Below are 19,491 nucleotides of genomic sequence, written 5' to 3'. Positions count from 1 at the left end.
TCGTGCAAGCGGATCACGAATCGCGAATCACGATATCACGTGCATGTGCGTAGCGTGCCAATGCCACGATCCAAGCTATTGAACTGTAAGAGTACAATCGTTTCATCCAACATCTAGTGACAGCAGGCGCTCTAATAATCTCAAGCTCCTGATGTGAACATCGCCACTATGTTGTTCGCATCTGCGTTGCTGCCGCTAGTTTCGCTCATATCACTCGGAACTGCTTACCATGATCTCAGCGACGAAACCCTCAAGAATCTGCCCGGCCCGGGTGACGATTTCGATATCGAGAAGGGCGCCTTATTAGCGCCAATACTGCGCACGCGAGTATCTGGAACCGAGGGAAACTCAGCGGTCCGACAGCATTTCGTGGACTTCTTCGCGACACATCTGCCAGAGTGGGCAATCCAACTTCATAACTCAACATCGACCACGCCAGTGAGCAATGGCAAAGAGATACCTTTTGTAAACATCATTGCGACGCGCGACCCACCTGGAAGTCATGAGGGCGACGTATCCAGGCTGGCATTGGTCGCCCACTACGACAGCAAGTACACGCCCGAGGGATTCATAGGAGCAGTTGATAGCGCTGCGCCCTGCGCCATGATCATGCACATTGCGCGCAGTATCGATGCAGCGCTGACGAAGAAGTGGGCCGACGGGAGCGGAGACGATCTGGACGCAGAGCACAAGGGCGTCCAGATATTGTTGCTGGACGGGGAGGAGGCGTTCCAGAGCTGGACGGATACGGACAGTCTCTACGGCGCACGGTATGGTTGACATCATCATAACTCTACGTAGGCTGCTAACATGTTGTGTGCAGTGCCTTGGCTGGTGACTGGGAAACGACCTTCCATGCCGCCGCATCGACGTACCGTACACCACTCGACTCGATTGAGCTGTTTCTCCTACTCGACCTCCTCGGCTCTGCAAGCCCTCGTGTTCCGTCGTACTTCAAGACCACACATTGGGCATACAAACACATGGCAACCGCCGAGGACCGTCTACGGGCACTAGGTCTGATGAAATCCTCCCCGAATCACGCAGCAAAGATGGCGAAGCGCAAGAACAAAACACCGCGTGCCGAGCCACACTTTCTGCCCGAGGGCGACAAGAGTGATGACAACTTCTTGGGCGGTTACGTGGAAGATGATCACGTTCCCTTCATGGCTCGTGGGGTGGACATTCTACACATTATTCCTTCGCCTTTTCCCAGAGTGTGGCATACGATAAGTGATGATGGGAAACACTTAGACATGAATACGGTCGAGGATTGGACCAAGTTAGTTATGGCATTCACAGCGGAATGGATGGAGTTGGAAGGCTTCTTTGATTTCAGATCGGAAAAACGGCAAGAGAATACCGAGAAATCGGAGTTGTAAGTAGTTTTCTCCAAATTCGATTCTGTGTATTGACATTGTGCAGCGTGATACCTTGATACTCGAAATACAACGAGCCATTAATATTGGCATACAGTAGCATGTGGTGCTTTATCCCATTGTCTTGTCTCGGATCAATGGATCGTTAGAAACCAAAGTCCGTCAAACAAGGGATGTTGCCTCTATGCTAATCTACAAAGACTTGATAGCTGGTGAGTAGTGTGAGCCATAACATGGGACCGAGAGTTGACGGTGGCACGCCTATAAACTAAGTCTTACATCGCTGTTACCAGGTAAAGATACCCCCGCTGTGTGATATTCCCAAGTCTCACTTATCTGGAACAGTCATGTACTCCTACTTATATAATAACAAGCGATAGCCTAGCACAAGGCCTAGAGGCAAGGCGAAAAAGGATCATATCGACATCCACCCCAGCTCGGAGCTACCAAAGCCACGCGGTATGACTGCGCAATCTGGCGTTCGAAGGCGTGGCGGCACTCATAAGGTCAAAGATGGTGACAAGACTGACTCTAAATATGATGAGTGGAACCACACAGAGCTTGTGAGGGAGTGCAAGGCACGCGAGTTGTATATCAAGGATATGAAGAAAGCTCAAATGACAAAGACACTGTTGAGGAGTGACATCGAGAAGGAAAGAATGGCGAGGGAGGTAGTTCGCGAGCGCAAAAGAAGGCAAGAAGAAGCGGAGCAGGCGAAGAAGAAGGCGGAAGATGACAAACATGCAGTCGTTGTAGCAAGGTACAAGAGAAACGAGGAAAAGCAGAGAAAGAGGGAGCGGGGGGAGGATGTTAGTGAGGATGAGATGGACGAAGACGGGATAGAAGTATACCACAGAATCTTGACGGGAATAGACAACGAAGAGGCAGGAACCATAGGCTATCTACTCAGTGACGTGTCCTGGGATAGCACATCTACGGAGTCTACAACCAGATCGGTCAATGAGCCTATCATTCCCGCTTGCAAACTCCGCCTTTTCGAATGGCCATATCACAAGATGCCCACTATAAGTCCCCCTCGAACACTCCGCGCGCCATCTTATACCCTTCGCCAGGAAATAAGCTTTGCTGAATCTCGACCGCGCCATGTTCCGTACGCGCCCCTTAAACTGATGACAACGATGACTTTGGAGAAACTCACACTCCCAGGCCAGACATATCCCCCGGAAATCAATCCAGACTATGCGCCATTGCTCTCGCAGCAAACGAGGGCCGCTGTTCGTAACGGCATCTTGGAAGGTGTTCTGCGTAAGGCTGTTATTGAGAAAGCATCTATTTGGGCAGGACGTACTCATGTACAAGGTTGGAATGCACGTATATTTTTCACCCTTCGCCCGCACCATCGGACGAAGAAGCTAGTGGACGTATATCGGAAATGGTATCGGGAGAACCGCAAGCTACTAAGAGTCAACGCTAGTGTTAATGCGATGAAGACAGACCGTGAGAGGCGGCACGTTCAAAGGCACAAAAATAAAGGGAGAAAAACATTCGAAGTTTATGAAGCAGCTCAATGTCGTCCGACTGCAATATGCTATCTTCCAGCATACTTGGAGTGCGATCCTTTTTTGCAAGGGGCCGATGAGTCGGATCAGAAGCGCACATTGGAAAATTTGTTTTATATCCGCTTCCCCGGCTGCGATGTTCCGCATTACTACTTCTGGGCAGATGAGGGAGGCTGGCCGGATCCCACAATTCGAAATCCTGCATGGGACCCTACAAGATTGCTACATGAAGATACACAGGTAGAGGCATCTGAGTACCTGGCTCTTCAACGACTGAAAGCCCAGGAGCCACAGATCTTTCAGAAACGACCTGTGACTCGCAAGACCTTAGCTAGAGTCAAAAAGCAAGACATAGTGAGCCCTATCCTCACAAACACCTGTTTACTGCCGTTCGAGACAATCGTGATAGGGATCGAACATGAACTTTACGCCAACGGTCTCCAGGTTACAATCTTCAAGTACAGGCAACGCTGGCTCGCAAGTGGCAAGTTTCAGGCGTGGAAAAGCTTTGGTCGGGCGCTGCCAACCCTGTATCCCAGCGGCAGAATGCCAGATGCGCCACCTGTACATTCTATCTCTACAATGAGCATCGCGCAGAAGATCGCAATCTCGGAGGCTCTGCAAGGAGATGGGCAGTCAAATCCTATCAGAGGTGATGAACCATGGACAAGAAACGACGACGAATTGTGGGACGTAATCGAGATAGAGGAGGATGTTGAAGATAGCGACGTAGACGAGGTTGTTTCTCGAGCCGGGGACCGTGTAGTGCAGGATGGTGTGTTCTGCAAACCGATCGTCATGCTTGAGGACGGTGATATGCAAGAGCAGCATGAGTGTGTTGTGGAGACCAGTGAGAAGGAACATAATGCTTTGTGTCGTAGGTCGAGTCTACCACTCCACAACTGGGCCAAACAACTCGTTTCGTCGTCTGTCGCCACACAGATCGAGGATGCAGAGAGGGCGAAGTGGGAGCAACGCTTTCTTAAACACATTGAACGAGAGACAAGTCTCGCATGTCCAATTGGTCGCTTTAAACGACACTCGACAAATCCAGAGGTAATCATATCTACCCCTTGCGGGATTATGGATAGCTAATGCATTAGCAGGCCGTAGCAAACCACACGCAACCCCGCAGCAAAGAAGACCATCTTCTCTATCAACACCATCAGGAATTGATAGACTCTGGAGAAGACGCAGACATCGATTCCGACGGCCCCAACTCGGAACGTACGAAAACAACCTCCCATTCTCGCCAACGCTCTACACAGGCATGTACTGCCCTTATTCCTCCAATGTCCCATGTTAAATGGGCTGCAAGAAAGCGAAGGTTGAGCGGTGCAGAGAGTGTAGGAGTTGACAAGGGGAAGAAACGATGGAAGAGCGACAAGATCAGTGGAGAAGGTTAGTAGGTTGGAGTACGATGTGATTAATATCACAAGACAGCTTGGTAATTGTAAAGGGAGAACAAGTCACAAACTTCCTAAAGAGGCATCACTTGTTAAGTCAGTTTGATGACGCACACGCACTACATTACTATAACAGTCCCGGATCCTCCAAGCAAGAACAAACATCAGCAGAGGACAGTACCACATATGACTTCAACAACCACATGCTAGGCAGCCCTATCTACCAACAAAAACAAGAAGAGCCCAGAAAGCCCAGAACCCAGAAGCAGAAACAACTCAGAAGCAAAAAAAAGACCACAGAAACAAGAAGCAGAAATACCACAGAAGCAGCCAGATCCCTAGGACCACAGAACCCAAAAGCAGAAAAGAAATTCGCAAACCCAGACACCTCTCTCCCCCCATTAGGGCCAATACTCAGCTGCATAGCGCTGGAGGGGAGGTAATCCGCGCTCCCACTTCCGATACCTCTTGGGCTCGCAAGTCTCGCATGGCATCATGTGGGCGGAGGCATAGAGGCAGCACTCGGGTTTATTCTCGATGCTCCGGAAGCAAGGATAGCAGAAAGAACAGCAGGAACCCATGTTGATGATGGGGATGGAGGCTGGAGGAGATGGTGGTAATGGTAGTAGTAGTGGTTGTGGTTGTAGTTGTGGTTGTAGTGGTGGTTGTGGTTGTGGTTGTGATTGTGGAGGTAGTTTTGGTTGTGGTTGTGGAGGTAGTTTTGGTAGTAGCTGCAGAGTACTTTGATGTTACTCGAAAGTTAGAATTGGAAGAGGAGATAAGCTGGTAGTTAGATATACTCAGTATGTTTGAATGATTATGAAAACGAAGAACGAAGTTCTTATATATATTTCTAACAACATGATGTTTGGTTCGGCTTACTCGTGGCGGACCGCAACCAAAGTCTGGTTTTTTTTTCATTGACCTATGGAGTGACGAAGAATGGGATGACCAGATCAAGGGAAAGTGTCCCAATAGTTCGCTCAAGCACCACCGACCACTTGCATGCCTTCCGGGGTTTTGCCGACCCAGACGACCTTCATCCAGAGTTGTGCCGATTCGGATTGCCTCTATGATGATCGGCCTAGAGCCGTGTTAACCACGGCACAGTCTCCCAGATTTTTTTCGCTGCACAACATCGTGAGGATTTTCTAGGACGAGACTGATCGTACACCGTTTTTCCTTGCCCTGAACTGCGCATGTGATCTTGGACTCATGATGTTTTGAAACCAGACATCATGTTAAGAAATTAATGACAAGGTGAAAATTGAATACTAGCTTAGAAACAGACAACAATGATGACTTGGTCAGGAGCCATTGCGGCCTGGGGTATCATTTCAATCATAAGTCTAACACTACTTTTTATCTGTTCGTTGCCTCTTCTTCGCCTTGGACAAGGCCTGTGATATTGCAGCGACTTCCTGCTCCAACTCCTCATCATCTTCGCTAGCGTCGTCGTCGGCCCCAGGGATATCCAACAGTGTGCCTCCCTCACTCTCATCTCCATCCTCGGACACGTCGTCTTCATCATCGTCATCATCTTCACCATCGTCCAGCTGCAGGCTATTGTCATCACCGCTAAAGCCCGCAAACTCGGCTTCATCAGCTTTGGTGGCGTCATCGTCGGGTACATCAGTTGTGGCAGCGACACTCTCAGCAACATCGCTCTCACCGCCCCGCTTCCGTTTCTTGCTCATCTCACCGAGTCGTCCCTCGCGAGCCTCACCGCGTACAGGGCCAGCCTCCTGGCCTTCCAACAGCGGTGGGGGTGTGAACCACGGAATCTTTCCTCGTATCCTGGAACAAATCGTCAGCGAATGTTGGCATCGACCAAGTATATAGACGTACCAGTCGTTCAACACCATCTTGGCGGCGCCATCTATATCAGCTTCCCCACCCTTTAGTAAGCGACCGCTCTTCCTGCAGAGAATTTCGAGAAATGTGACGGCATCATTGTCGTAGTCTTTGATGTCATACGTCCGTTGCAGGTATTTGGGCTGGACCCGCCTGAGCACAGCATCAATGTATTGGGCAGGGTACTCGACGTTCTCTACGCGCACGCTACCTCTCAGCAGCAACTCTTCATCAGTATCGCTCTGGTTTGGTGGGACAATACCCGGGCAGTCGATCATGTAAATCCTCTTCATTAGGGTGATGTATTGCCAGACTTTTGTCTCTCCAGCGATTGGCGCGACAGTGCAGACCTTCTTCTTTCGAAGTGTGTTGATGATGGAGGATTTACCGGTGTTGGGGTAGCCAACCATGCCGACGGAGATTTGCTTACGATCGCTGTGGAGGGACGAAAATTGGCGGAGAAGGGCGATGAGCGAACCTTTGCCGAAGCTGTTGTTGATGTTGGCGTGGAAAGCTAGAGATGGTTAGAAGTGTGTTGGACAGTCAGGTGTATCGAGTTGCATACCTAGAGTTGGAAACTCTTTGCTCAAACTTCTCACCCAAGCAGCCTGTCAAGGGTTAGTCAAGTGTTTTGATAGTTGAAAAATACGACACAAGATAACGAGATGTGTGAAACATTACTAAGAGAACCGCCACGATGCTGCTGTGCAGAGACGGCCCTCAACTCAAACAAATCACTAAGGACTCTGGTGACAGCAACCAAAACGGAAGCCAGTCTACCCGCAGCCAAGACGGCGTTGGGCGAGCGAGACGCTGTTGCTCTTCCCAACTTGTAACAGAACAATTTCATAGAGTATATCGCGAGGATAAGAAAAAGTCCTTGACTTAAGGAGGGGTCGATGGCGGCGAGGGAGAGAGTGGTGGGGGGAGGGAAGTGGGGGCACAATCGACTTACGGCTACTCTGGACGGGACCAGATCGACCTTGTTCAGGACGAAGACGAGATGCTTGTGCGGGGCTTCGGTGCGGATGTACTTTTCCACGCTGCGACAGCGGGTGCCGATGGGGTCGCGGGCATCGAGGACATGCAGGATGACATCGCTCGAGTCGATGACCTTGTACAGCTCGTTCCAGATGCGCTTGCTCGTGCCCTTCATAAAGATGGATTCTCTTGCCGTGGTGAGCTCGCCATTTGGGTTGTTGTCGACGGCCTCGGCGTCACCCGAGGTGCCCGACAGCAGCTTGGCCTGCTCCAGACGCTCGACGTATGTCTCGTGCATGGTGCCGGTGCGGCCCGCCAGGTCCTCGATGGAGCTGAAGTCGAGCTTGGGCCGCTTGCGCTGGGCCTTGGGGCCGAACGTGTCAGAGAAGGGTTGCGAGTCGACGGCAATCTTGGCGGCATGCTCCTTGAGGCCGTTGATGTTGCCCTTTTCCTCGATGAGCGACATGGGCAGCTTGTTGCGCTTCATCAGGTACGTCGTCGGGTCCGAGGCCTGGGCCTGGACGGCGGAGCGGAACGACTCGAGGGCATCGTGCGAGATGACGCGCGTGTTGTTGAACCACTTGCGGTTGGGCTCGACGCGGGCAATGGGCGCCTCGCGGGTCTGGTACGAGGCGGCCTTGGTCACGTCGCCCTTTGCGTTGCGCTGGGCCTTGCCGTCGGTGAGGCGCTTGAGGACCTTGACCTTTTTGGCCGAGCTGTGGGGGTGTTAGGCATGCGTGTGGTAGGCGTGTTGTCTGTTAGACACGAGAGGGAGAGTGTGTAGGCAGGGAAGGAACCAGTCTACAAGTGAGGAAGGAACCAGTCTGCAAGTGAGGAAGGAGTGAGGCGTGGTGGTGCGATGAAGAGCGTGCAGACGTACCGGTAGAAGTTCTCGCCCTTGACCTTGACGTTGCCCAGGCCGTCGCCCGTCTTGCCCTGGCGCTCCTTGCGGCTGGCCTCTTTCTTCTGGGTGCCCATTGTGCTGAGGCGGAGTGGTTGCGGCGGAGTGGTTGCGACGGGGTGTCGGCTGGTGTGAGGAGCGCGAACTTTTTTTCTCGAGCGCAGCGGCCGAGCTAGTCGTCTTGGCACGATTGTGCGCGACACCACCACCAGCCAGCACGGCCAGCACTCGCGAGCACCACACACACACAGCACCATGCCGCCCCGGTTGCCCGCCGTCCACGTCCGCGTCCCTGTCGGCGTCGGCTGTGTCTGCAGCCGCGCCTTCTCGTCGACGCCCGCCGCCCGCGCCCTCGGGCCCCAGTCGCCAAACTACATCGACGTGCCCAAGCCGCTGCAGCCCACGTTCCCCCTCGCGCCCCGCGTCAAGGGCCACCTGCCCGTCCCGCGCGACGTCTTCAAGACGCGCAACCCGCTGCCCAAGCACTCGCCCGCCTTCCTCGACAAGACGGCCCGCAGCCCCAAGGCCCTGAAGACGCCGGGCCCCCACAGCCGCGATGCCGACTACCGCCTCTACAAGCAGCGCCTGGCCGACGCCCGCAGACAGGCCCTGCAGGCGGGTGTCGACGAGCTGCACGAGCGCAAGCGGACCACCGACGCCCACTACCTGGCCAAGATCCAGGCCTCGGGCGCACATCGCCGCGAGCTCGCCACGGCCCCGCCGCGCCCCGTCGACGTCCTGACGGCCACGTCCCTGTCCAAGGGCGTCCGCGACTTCCTCGCCGACGCCCTGCCCGCCTCGTCGCGCACCGTCAACACCCCCAAGCGCCGCGAGGCCTACCAGCGTCGTGTCGCCCGCGTCCAGAAGGTGCGCACCTCGCGCCTGCACGACCTGTACATCAACGCCCGCGAGTTCATCGTCGACGAGCAGCAGCTGGACGACGCCATCGAGAAGGTCTTTGGTACCGACGACGCCCCCATCGGCTGGGACGTCAAGGGCAACATGGGCCCCAGGACAGAGGGCAAGGAGGGCCTGAGTCCGTGGCACGGGCCCATGCCAGAGGGCGTTGGCGAGATGCTGCAGAAGCTCAAGGGCGGGGAGGGTGTTGGCCTGGCCAAGGAGAGAGTCAAGCGCGTCGCCGAGGAGCTTACTGGCGGCAAGATGTAGTATGCAGATTAAAAGAGAAAAGACATCCTTCGACTGGCAACACGCTCTCGTCTTGTTGCTACTTCACGCATGGCTCTGTCCGCCATGTCGTCTTCTATATCTTGAATGCCGTGCGCTCAAAGTTGCCCCTGCCGGATGTGCCGACTAGGACGCTATACTCACCCTCCTCGCGAACCAACTTGTTCTTGGCCTTGTTGCAAAATCCTGTCGCGTGATGGAGATCCAACTGCAGTGCTACTTGTCTGGTCTCGCCCCTTTTTACTCTCTTTGCTTAACCCCTCTTACTGCTTTGGCAGGACATTTGACGCTTAGTGACTCCCGAAAGATGTACACTTGGACCGTCTTTACCATTACCTGCTTCATCCCACTCGCCAACTCGACCGCCTCTGCAGGTGCATCATCGACATTCAGGCGGCGGCAAACCTCAGGTCGGATATCCCCAAATACGAACTTCTGCGAACTTTTTTTGAGCGCTATCGCACTACGAAAGCTGTTCCGTCGACATGGAATTTGGTTGTCAATGTACCACTCTCATAAATCCTTGTCGCGATAGTTGAAAAGTCTGCACGAGTTCATTAGCTCGTACTGATGCACTTGCTTCCGCGTAGTACTCGTTTCTGAAACATATGCCTAGATTTGCATGTCATTGCCCGCTTCCTTACTGTACCTTCGCATCTAAGCACTCAACAATGGCAGTTTCGATGAGTGTAGGTTGTTGGGAAGAAGGATACCTTGGTTGCATTCTGTTCACTCATTTTGTTAAAAGATTGACTGCAATACGATGGAGAGAGGGACTTTACGTTCTTGGTACATATAAGTACAAAATTGAGTCTGGTAACGATAACCATTGAGTTTGGTTTGAGCAGGAGCAAGATAGCTTTAGCTTTCTTCCGTACTATATAGTATCATTCGTCGCCCTGTGCAGCAGAGGGCGGTGTCCAAGTCAACCCATTACCTCTATGGTGTCCACAGTCCCCAAGAAAGGTACTTTCTTGACTGGGACTAAAAACGTTCACACTAGGTAGTGAATATCCTATAATGGAAGTTCGTCAGCGGTAACAGCGTAGGCAGGTAATTTTTTGACTCATGGCCGAGATCAGCAGCCTTTGGATCCACGCAGGATTTGGCAAAGCCACAATCGATATTGAAAATAGGATTCTGATAGGAAATAGAAAGCTTTTTATTAAATAGAGCAGTAGGAATATTTCAAGAACTACTTGAATAACAGAAATACAGACAAAGCTAAACGACTGAAATATTAATTAATAAAATACGTTTAAAGAACGATTAAGATAATAACTATAAGAAAATTAAAATATAACTATGTTAATAATTCAAAGAAGTTTCTTAAGATTTTACCTTAATATAAGATATCTAAACCTTAGAGGGTAGAGATTAATATATTATATTCTTATTATGTTTTAGTTATATACACATATTAATTACTTAATAGTGTTTTTCAATTATACTAGCTACAGAAGCTAAAGTTTAGTATAGTTATTAGTTATTAACTTTCTACTTTTTAATACTATTACTATTACTATTAATATTACTACTACCTTAACAATAGCTAGCTATATACAAATTCTATATATATTATTTCTATAGTAAAATCTTTTACCTTCTAGATTACTCTTATAGCTAATTTTTTTTAGGTAGTATACTAAGAATCTATAAAGGCCTACTTTATGTTTTTCTTATTTAAAGTAAAAGTAGTATGTATATACTAATTAGTAGTAATTTTAATAATTTCAGAGAAGATTAGTATAGAAGAAAACTTAATTAGTTCCAAAAACCTATATAAATTCTAAAAAAAGATACTAATACTTTATATTATTATTATATTTTAGTTATAGATATATCTAAATTACTAAATAGCTTCTACTACTTATACTATCTACAGAAGCTAAAGTTAAACCTAGCTATAGGTTAGTAACTTACTACTTTTTAATAATATTACTATTACTATTACTAGTACTAGTACTATTACTATTACTATTACTATTACTATTACTATTACTATTACTATTACTATTACTATTACGATTACTATTACCTTTACTTTCTATTACTATTACTATTACTATTACTATTACTATTACTATTACTAATAATATTACTTTTATTACTATTATAAAATTATCTAGCCTTATCTTTATTCTATATTAATTATAGAGTTCTATAGTAAAGTCTTATACTTTCTAAATTACTTTTATAAATCTTTGTTTTTAGGTAGTATACTTAAGATCTATAAAATCTTACTTAAAGTAGCTTTTATTTAAGGTTATAGTAGTATTATTATAGTACTTAGTAGTAAGCTTAGTAAGTTATAAATTAAAGTTTTATAGAAAGCTTTATTAGTTAAATAAATTTATATAAAAAGAAACTAGATATTAACTCTATAAAGTTCTACTTTAACTCTTTTATTAAACTTATAGTACTATTAGAAATTTTTATTTTTTAAGTCTAAAGAATGACTATTATAGTAAGTAAAACTTTCTATTCTTTCTACTATCTTACTAGGTCTTTAGAAATTTTATTAAAGATATCTAAATTATTATACTAGAGAAATTTAAAGTAGTATACTAGTTCTAGAAATTACTTACTTTAACTCTTTATATATTAGCTTACTATAAAACGTAGCGTAGAAGTTTCTACGCTATACTAATATAGTTATATTTTTAATTTACGATATATGTAGTTATAAAGAAAGATAAAATAGATAGATAAAGATTTTTAAAGTATAAAACATTTATCTTTACTAGCTTTTCTATCTTAAGTATTATTATATATACCTTTACTAAAGTTACCTTACTTATATTCTAAAAGTTACTAGTTTATTAGTAAAAGTTTTTATAAATAAGCTATAGTTAATAATCTAAGAAAGGATTTATAATTTAACTAAGCTTTAACTAATAGCTATCTAGGCTCTTAAATATACGTTTATACTAATATATTAAGTAAAATATAACTAAGAGATAGATAATTTACTAATTAATACTATTATTTTCTACTTTTACTTATATCTACTATATTATTTTAGGTTTATAGCGTATTTATGCTTCTAGTATAAGTAGATAGACGCAACATAGTAAGAATCTAATATAGTAACTTAGTATAGAAGCTATTACTTAGCTCCTTTTTATATAGTAAATATTAGTTAAAGTATATAGTAATAGTAATAGAGAGCTAATCAAAATACTATTTCTTTAATAACTAGCTACTTAATATACTAGTGTAGACGTATATTTAAGAGCCTAGGCAGCTATTAGTTAAAGTTTAGTTTAGTTATAAACCCTAGATTATATTATAAACTATAGCTAGGTTATAAAAACTCTTTAATTAACTAGTAATTCTAAATATATAACTAAGGCAGCTTTAGAGAAGGTATAAGTAATAATAGTTTATATAGATAAGCTAGTATATAAATATCCTATATACTTTAAGAGTTAAGATCTTTATCTATCTATCTATCTATCTTATTTATCTTATCTTTCTTTATAACTAAGATTATACCTAACTAATAATACAATTTTATTAGCGTAGCCTAGAAGTTTCTACGCTACGTCTTATAGTAAACTAATAATTAAAGAATTAAAGTAAGTAATTACTAGTACTAGTACAGTACTCTAGATATCTCTAGCAAGATCTTTAAAGACCTAGTTAGGTAGTAAAAGGAAATAAAGAAAATTACTTAGTATAATAGTAATATATTCTACTTAAGTAATCTAGATATTAAGTAGCGTTTTATACTTAATAAAAGGCTTAGAGTAAAGCTTTATAAAGTTAAAGTTTAGCTCCTCTTTATATAAGTCTATAAAGCTAATAGGGCTTTCTTTAATACCTAGCTTTTCTAACTTAATAGCCTTACTACTAAGTAGCATAACAACGCTATTTTAACTAAGAATAAGAGGTATTTTAAGTAAGCTTTTATAGACTTTAGGTATACTACCTAGAAAAGGAGACTTATAGAAGTAATTTAAAAGGTATAAAACCTTACTATAGAACTATAAGATTAATATAGAATAAGAATAAAGCTAGCTAATAGGTAGTAGTAAAGGCAATAGCAATAGTAATAGTAATAGGAAGTAGATAGTTATAACTAGGTTAAACTTTAGCTACTGTAGTTAGTGTAAATATATAATAAGAACTAATAAGCAAATAAAACGTATACGCAACTAAAATACAATAGTAATATAATATATTAATCTCTGTCCTCTAGAGATATCTACTATATATAAAGTAGCTAGGTATTAGCCTTTATACTAAGTTACTTAACTATAGTCTTACTATATAGCCTTAATCTACTTATATAATAAGTAAAAATCTACTATAACTTTAAGGTAAAAAACCTTTATAAACAGAAGCTAGACTTTAACTTTATAAGGCTATACTTAAACTTTTTTAAATAGCATAAAGTACTATATAAAATATTTCCTTACTAAGTAGAATAAATAATAATTTTAATAAGGAAAAGTATTCTTTCTTTTTACTACTTAGCTAGATCTTTAGAAATCTTACTTAAATTAAATACAAAACTTTACTTACGCTAGTACACAGGCTTAGAGTGCCTAATAACAGGTTAGAGTTTAGTAAGAGTTATATAGACTCTAGGTTAGAGTTAGGTTAAAGTAGTCTAAGCTTAGAGTTATAGCTAAGTAGAGGTAGTTAAAGCTTTAAGTTAAAGTTAAGTAAAAGTAGTCAAAGCTTAAAGTTAAAGTTAGGTAAAAGTAGTTAAAGCTATAGTTAAGGTTAGGTAAAAGGTACTTATATAGGTTATATATAAAAAAATCTAAATATATTATAAGAGTATATATTTATACTAGAATAAAAATATAAGTTAGTTTTATATAGAGAGTATAAGAATATTATTTAGGCTATTAAATTATAGCTATTAATTATAGTAATATATAAAGCAGATATACTTTTATACTAAATATCTTAGGAGGCTCTTTATATCCTTTTTCTACTTAATATTCTTTTTTATAATAATAACTTTATATAGGTTATTTATCTACTCTACTAAAACTAAATAATTAAATAGATTATTAGTCTTATTATATAAAGCTTTATCTATACCTATATCTCTGTTTAAAAGGTTTATTAGCTAGTCTACCTCTTAAGAAATTAAATATTTATAAATTATAATTTACTAAATTATTTAATTAGATAAGTAATACCGTTTGTTACTAATTATATTTTTAGTAATATTAAAAATATTTTTAATACTAACTTAGGTAATTAGTATTATTAGTATCCTCTTTATAATCTTAGCTGGTTAAGAATATATACCTTTATTAGCCTTTTACTACTTTGAAATATTTATAGAGCTATTACTTATTATATATATAGTATTAAGGTAGGTTTTCCGTTTTTGAATAGTTTAGTTATTAGAATTATTAGCTTTTTAAGTTTTTAAAAATTTAACTTAAAGTAGAAAAGCTACTAAATTATAATAAATAAAGGGTAAAAAGCTTTTAAAACTATCTATAACTTTATTATTTTTATAAGTAAAAGGTTAAGCTTAGTATATATTTACTTTACTTTTTTTAGTTTTAATTATAAAAGTATTTTAGGAATTATATATAATATCTATATTTATTCTAAGAATCCTATAATTTATTCTATATATATAGTTAGTATATAGCTTTAATAAGTAACTATAATCCCTAGAGAATAGGAATTAATATATTACATTACTATTATATTTAAGTTATATACGCGTTTTAAATAATTATTAGGTCTTATTATATAATTATACTAACTACAGTAGCTAAAGTTTAACCTAGTTATAAGTTATTAGCTATCTGCTTTCTATTACTATCACTATTACTATTACCCTTACTTCTACCTATTAGCTAGCTTTATCTTAATCCTATATTAATCTTATAGTCCTATAGTAAGGTTTTATACTTTCTAAATTACTTTTATAAGTCTTTTTTTTTAAGTAGTATACCTAAGGTCTATAAAAGCTTACTTAAAACGCCTTTTTTATTTAGTTAAAACAGTATTATTATACTACTTAGTAGTAAGGCTATTAAGTTAAAAAAGCTAGGTATTTAAAAAAGCCTTATTAGCCTTATAAACTTATATAAAGATAAGCTAAATGTTAATTTTATAAAGCTTTACTTTAAGCTTTTTATTAAGTATAAAATATTACTTAAAATCTAAATTACTTAAGTAGAATATATTACTATTATACTAAGTAATTTTCTTTATTTCTTTTTACTATCTAACTAAGTCTTTAGAGATTTTACTAGAGATATCTAAAGTACTATACTAATACTAGTAATTACTTACTTTAATTCTTTAATTAATAGTTTACTAGAAGATATAGTATAAGAACTTCTAAACTATGCTAATAAGATTATATTATTAGTTAAGTATAATCTTAGTTATTAAGAAAGATAAGATAAGAGAGATAAGATAGATAGATAAATAGATAAAGTATTTAAATCTTAACTCTTAAAGCATATTAAATATTAATATACTAGCTTATTTAAATAAACTATTATTACCTATTTCCTTTTTAAAGCTACTCTAGTTTTATATTTAAAATTACTAGTTAATTAAAGAGTTTTTATAACCTAGCTTTAGTTTATAATATAATTTAGAGTTAATAATAAAACTATTCTTTAACTAATAGCTACCTAGGTATTTAAATCTATATCTGTACTAGTATATTAAGTAGGTAGTTGTTATAGAGATAGTATTTTAATTAGCTCTTTATTACTATTACTATATACTCTAACTAATATTTACTACATAAAAAGGGGCTAGGTAATAGCTTCTATACTAAGTTACTATATTAGATTCTTACTGTGTTACGTCTATCTGCTTACACTAGAAGCATAAATACGCTATAAACCTAAAATAATAATAAGTAACTATAATAAATAGACCTTAAATCTTATAAGTTTTTAAGTTCAGTTAAGGATTGTTATATAGTTAAATAAAAAGTTATACCTTATATTAGTTTTTAAGAAGTACTTACTTAATCTTACCTAACCTTTTATAGCTATAACTTATACTATAGCTAGCTAATTAATACTTTTTTAATCTATAATATTTCTATTAAGGTCTCTAAGAATCTGTTTTAGAAAGTTAAATAGGTAATTGTATATAAGCTAGGTATACTAAATTTATAGCTTTTAGTTTTTACTTAAAAAGTTAATTATATTCTTAAACTACTTAAGTATGTTTATTAATAGCTTAAAGTAATACTACTTAGTAGAAGATAGTTAAGAGTATTTTAAATTATAAAGATCTACCTTAGTAGTATTGTTTTTAGCTAAAATACTACTAGTATAAGTATCTATACTAGCCTTAAAAATAATTTCTTACTTTAGCTACTTATTAATATATCTCTATAGCTTAATTATACACTAATAAATATTATAAGTATAATTCTATTTTATCTTTATCTTATTAATAATAGATTGCTAATCTTTAACTAGAAAGTATAGCTATCTTAATATGAAGTACTTATATTACTTTAATAAGATGTTAATTATAACATAAATAGCTTTAACCTAGTAATTTATTAGTTTATTATTAATATATATAATTAAAAAGTCTACTTCTTATATAATACGGTTAAAACTCATTTTTATACTTTATTGTTTTAAATATAGTACTCTTATAGAGTCTTAATAACTTTAGTAAAAGTAGCTAGTTCTAGATACTAGTAAATAATATAAATAATAAGGTTAATAATATAGGTAAAGTATAGTATAGTCTTTTCTTATAAGCTTTAGGTAGCTTTATTATTAAATAAGTTTTCTTTAACTACCTAAGAAAGTATAGTATTATTACTAGTATTATTCTAAGTTATAGTAAGAAACCTATACTTAGTTACCTGCTATATGTTAAAATAAAATCTTATAGCTTTTTCCAAAGTTTCTAATTAGTATTAATATTGTACTTTTTAATAGCTAAAAAAGGAAGCTAATTACTTATTAACTACTTATCTAATATAACGATAATTTTTGTTATTATTCTAAGATTTTAAAGAATAGATATTATTACTTTAAGGTATAAATTATTAAGGTTACGCTAAAATTTATAGTACCTAAAAATTATAGCCTCTAGTTAGAATAATATAATAAAGTAATATTATATTAGCTGTTTCATTCTTTAAAAAAATAGATTAATAATAATAACTAGCTATATAAGCTCTTTCTTAAAGTCTAAAGTAGAATATAAAATAAAGGAATTATAAGTTCTATTTTTACAAAGTAAAGTAGATAAATTAAAAAGTCTTAATAGGTATAAGTATATAAAATTAATAGTAGATTTATAGCTATTTAAGTTTTAATAGCTAAGTAGGTTTTTTAATCTAATACTCTCTCTAGCTAATAGGCATAAAAGTATAAGATTATAGTTAAGGTAGTATATATATAAATAACTATTTATAATATTTATAGCCCTACTAAAATATAGCTATACTTAACTGTAATATATAGCAAGGTTTTAATAAAGAAAACTAGTTATAACGTTAACAGCCTATTTAGTCCTACTTTAGTTCTAATTATACGTTAAAAGTAAATTTCTATTATTATTATTTTACTTTACTAATATAGGTAGTAGTTAATAAGTTTTAAGATTAATTTTTCTCTATCTTTTATAATTTATAGAATAGTTAACCTTAATTTATAAAGGCTAGGTAGTAGCTTATAAAATTACCAGACTTCTTAACTATACTAAAGATAAAAGATTTAGATATTTAGTAGCACTTTGTATTTAATAAGAAACTTAAAGTTAAGCTTTATAAAGTTGTAGTTTACCTATTTCTTATAGAAATCTATAACATAAATAGAGATCTGTTTAACACTTAGCTTTTTTACTTAAGCTTACTTATAATTAGGTAATATAATAATTTCATCTTTACTTTAAATAAGATTTACTTAGAGTAAGCTCTTATAGATATAAAGTATTTTTATGTAAAGATAAGATTGTTAAAAGTAAATAAGTATATATAGAACTATTTTACACAATTAGTAGTCTATAGACTAGTAACTATTAAAGTAATAGTAATAGTAATAGTAATTAATATAGTAATAGTAATAGTAATAGTAATAGTAATTAATATAGTAATAGTAATAGTAATAATAGTATTAGTAATAGAAAGTAGGGGGCTATTAATATAGAAAGCTTATAATTAGCTTAAACTTTAGCTACTATAGTTAGTATAAACAGATAATAAGACATATAAAGTACATAGAATATACATTTAAAAAAATATTATAAATATATAATGTTAGATTCTATTTTCTAAAACTATAATTTATTATTTAAAGCTAAATTAGGCTTTTTCTAAAATAGGTACCTTAGCTATTTTATTTATAACTATATTAGTATATTAAGTAGCTAGTAATTAAGGAATAGTGAATTTCTTAGCTTTCTATTACTCTTGCTATATACTTCTACTAATTTTTACTATCTAGAAAGAGGCTAGGTATTAGCTTTTAAATAAAGTTACTATATTAGATTCTTACTAATTTATATTAATCTAATATACTACAAGCGTAAATAGGTAGAAAACCTACAATAATAAAGTACCTTACTATAATAGTAAAGCTTCTCTATAAAGAATCTACTTCTATAGTAAATGTAATAAACGTACTTAATATTCTAAATCTCAAACAAAGGTTATAAAGAGATTACAGTATATTTTATTAGTAATAAGTAGTTTAGTAGGTAATATATAGAAATAATAAACTTAGGTATTATAAGTTCTAAAGAATATTTTATCTCAAACTTACTTAAGAGTAAATACTATCCACTATAAAGTATACTAAGAAGTTATTCTGTATAAGAATTAAACAAAAAAGTAAGCTATACTTAGACTAATATAAATTTACGGAAGTTAAAGTTAGTTTAAAACTTAGCTAATTTACTGTATAAAAGATACTTAAAGTTTAAAGACATTGCCTATAATACTAAGACGTTAATTAAGATCTTATTGTTATAAATAATTATAGAGAGTTCTTGGTTTATTATAATCTTTATAACCTAGTATACAGTAGTCTTAGTTATAGAATAAAGATATAATTGTAAAAGATAAAGACTCTTAAGATGTAAAATTAATTACCTAGTATTATACAGTATTTAAAACTAATACTAACTAAATATAGTAAACTAACAATTCTCAAAACCTTAAGTCCACTATAAGTGATATTTAAGTAGATTTATTACTAGAAGGCCTAGAAAAGTTTAGACTATTAGCTAACCTTTAAACTTATAGTAGCTATAAATAAAGATAGAACTTTATACTTTTAAGA

At 37.9% G+C, this 19,491-nt stretch overlaps 7 protein-coding genes across 7 annotated transcripts; 4 read left to right on the top strand and 3 right to left on the bottom strand.

The window, feature by feature from the left end:
• Positions 1-168: 168 nt before the first annotated feature.
• On the top strand, positions 169-1,382 carry P153DRAFT_373838 (uncharacterized protein; the record flags this gene model as incomplete). The annotated part of the gene is made up of 2 exons (XM_033669481.1): positions 169-770; positions 824-1,382. 2 exons carry the CDS (start codon positions 169-171, stop codon positions 1,380-1,382), a joined length of 1,161 nt encoding a protein of 386 aa, XP_033526389.1.
• A 217-nt stretch (positions 1,383-1,599) lies between these two features.
• P153DRAFT_182793 (uncharacterized protein) lies at positions 1,600-4,382 on the top strand. Its single transcript, XM_033662379.1, has 4 exons — positions 1,600-1,672; positions 1,754-3,955; positions 4,006-4,167; positions 4,218-4,382. Exons 2-4 carry the CDS (start codon positions 1,841-1,843, stop codon positions 4,254-4,256), a joined length of 2,316 nt encoding a protein of 771 aa, XP_033526388.1. The 5' UTR covers positions 1,600-1,672; positions 1,754-1,840; the 3' UTR covers positions 4,257-4,382.
• P153DRAFT_182869 (uncharacterized protein) lies at positions 4,357-4,790 on the top strand. Its single transcript, XM_033662380.1, has one exon. It carries the CDS (start codon positions 4,509-4,511, stop codon positions 4,746-4,748), a length of 240 nt encoding a protein of 79 aa, XP_033526387.1. The 5' UTR covers positions 4,357-4,508; the 3' UTR covers positions 4,749-4,790.
• A 1-nt stretch (position 4,791) lies between these two features.
• On the bottom strand, positions 4,792-5,425 carry P153DRAFT_182789 (uncharacterized protein). The gene has a single exon (XM_033662378.1). The coding sequence runs from the start codon at positions 5,224-5,226 to the stop codon at positions 4,834-4,836; it is 393 nt and encodes a 130-aa protein (XP_033526386.1). The 5' UTR covers positions 5,227-5,425; the 3' UTR covers positions 4,792-4,833.
• Positions 5,426-5,660: 235 nt separating this feature from the next.
• Positions 5,661-8,161, bottom strand: P153DRAFT_334427 (NGP1NT-domain-containing protein; the record flags this gene model as incomplete). Its single annotated transcript, XM_033665614.1, has 5 exons — positions 8,021-8,161; positions 7,115-7,856; positions 6,725-6,767; positions 6,154-6,673; positions 5,661-6,102 (listed from the first exon to the last, which is right to left on the bottom strand). Exons 1-5 carry the CDS (start codon positions 8,116-8,118, stop codon positions 5,661-5,663), a joined length of 1,845 nt encoding a protein of 614 aa, XP_033526385.1. The 5' UTR covers positions 8,119-8,161.
• A 135-nt stretch (positions 8,162-8,296) lies between these two features.
• On the top strand, positions 8,297-9,208 carry P153DRAFT_285411 (uncharacterized protein; the record flags this gene model as incomplete). Its single annotated transcript, XM_033663397.1, has 1 exon — positions 8,297-9,208. The coding sequence occupies one exon, from the start codon at positions 8,297-8,299 to the stop codon at positions 9,206-9,208; it is 912 nt and encodes a 303-aa protein (XP_033526384.1).
• Positions 9,209-9,302: 94 nt separating this feature from the next.
• On the bottom strand, positions 9,303-9,950 carry P153DRAFT_382890 (uncharacterized protein; the record flags this gene model as incomplete). The annotated part of the gene is made up of 3 exons (XM_033670187.1): positions 9,303-9,434; positions 9,494-9,661; positions 9,876-9,950. 3 exons carry the CDS (start codon positions 9,948-9,950, stop codon positions 9,303-9,305), a joined length of 375 nt encoding a protein of 124 aa, XP_033526383.1.
• Between the last annotated feature and the right edge of the window lie 9,541 nt (positions 9,951-19,491).

Source organism: Dothidotthia symphoricarpi (assembly GCF_010015815.1).
Source record: "Dothidotthia symphoricarpi CBS 119687 unplaced genomic scaffold P153scaffold_5, whole genome shotgun sequence".
Taxonomy (NCBI): Eukaryota; Fungi; Ascomycota; class Dothideomycetes; order Pleosporales; family Dothidotthiaceae; genus Dothidotthia; species Dothidotthia symphoricarpi.
Note: the sequence above shows the minus strand (reverse complement) of the source record. Positions and strands in the feature narration are given on the sequence as shown.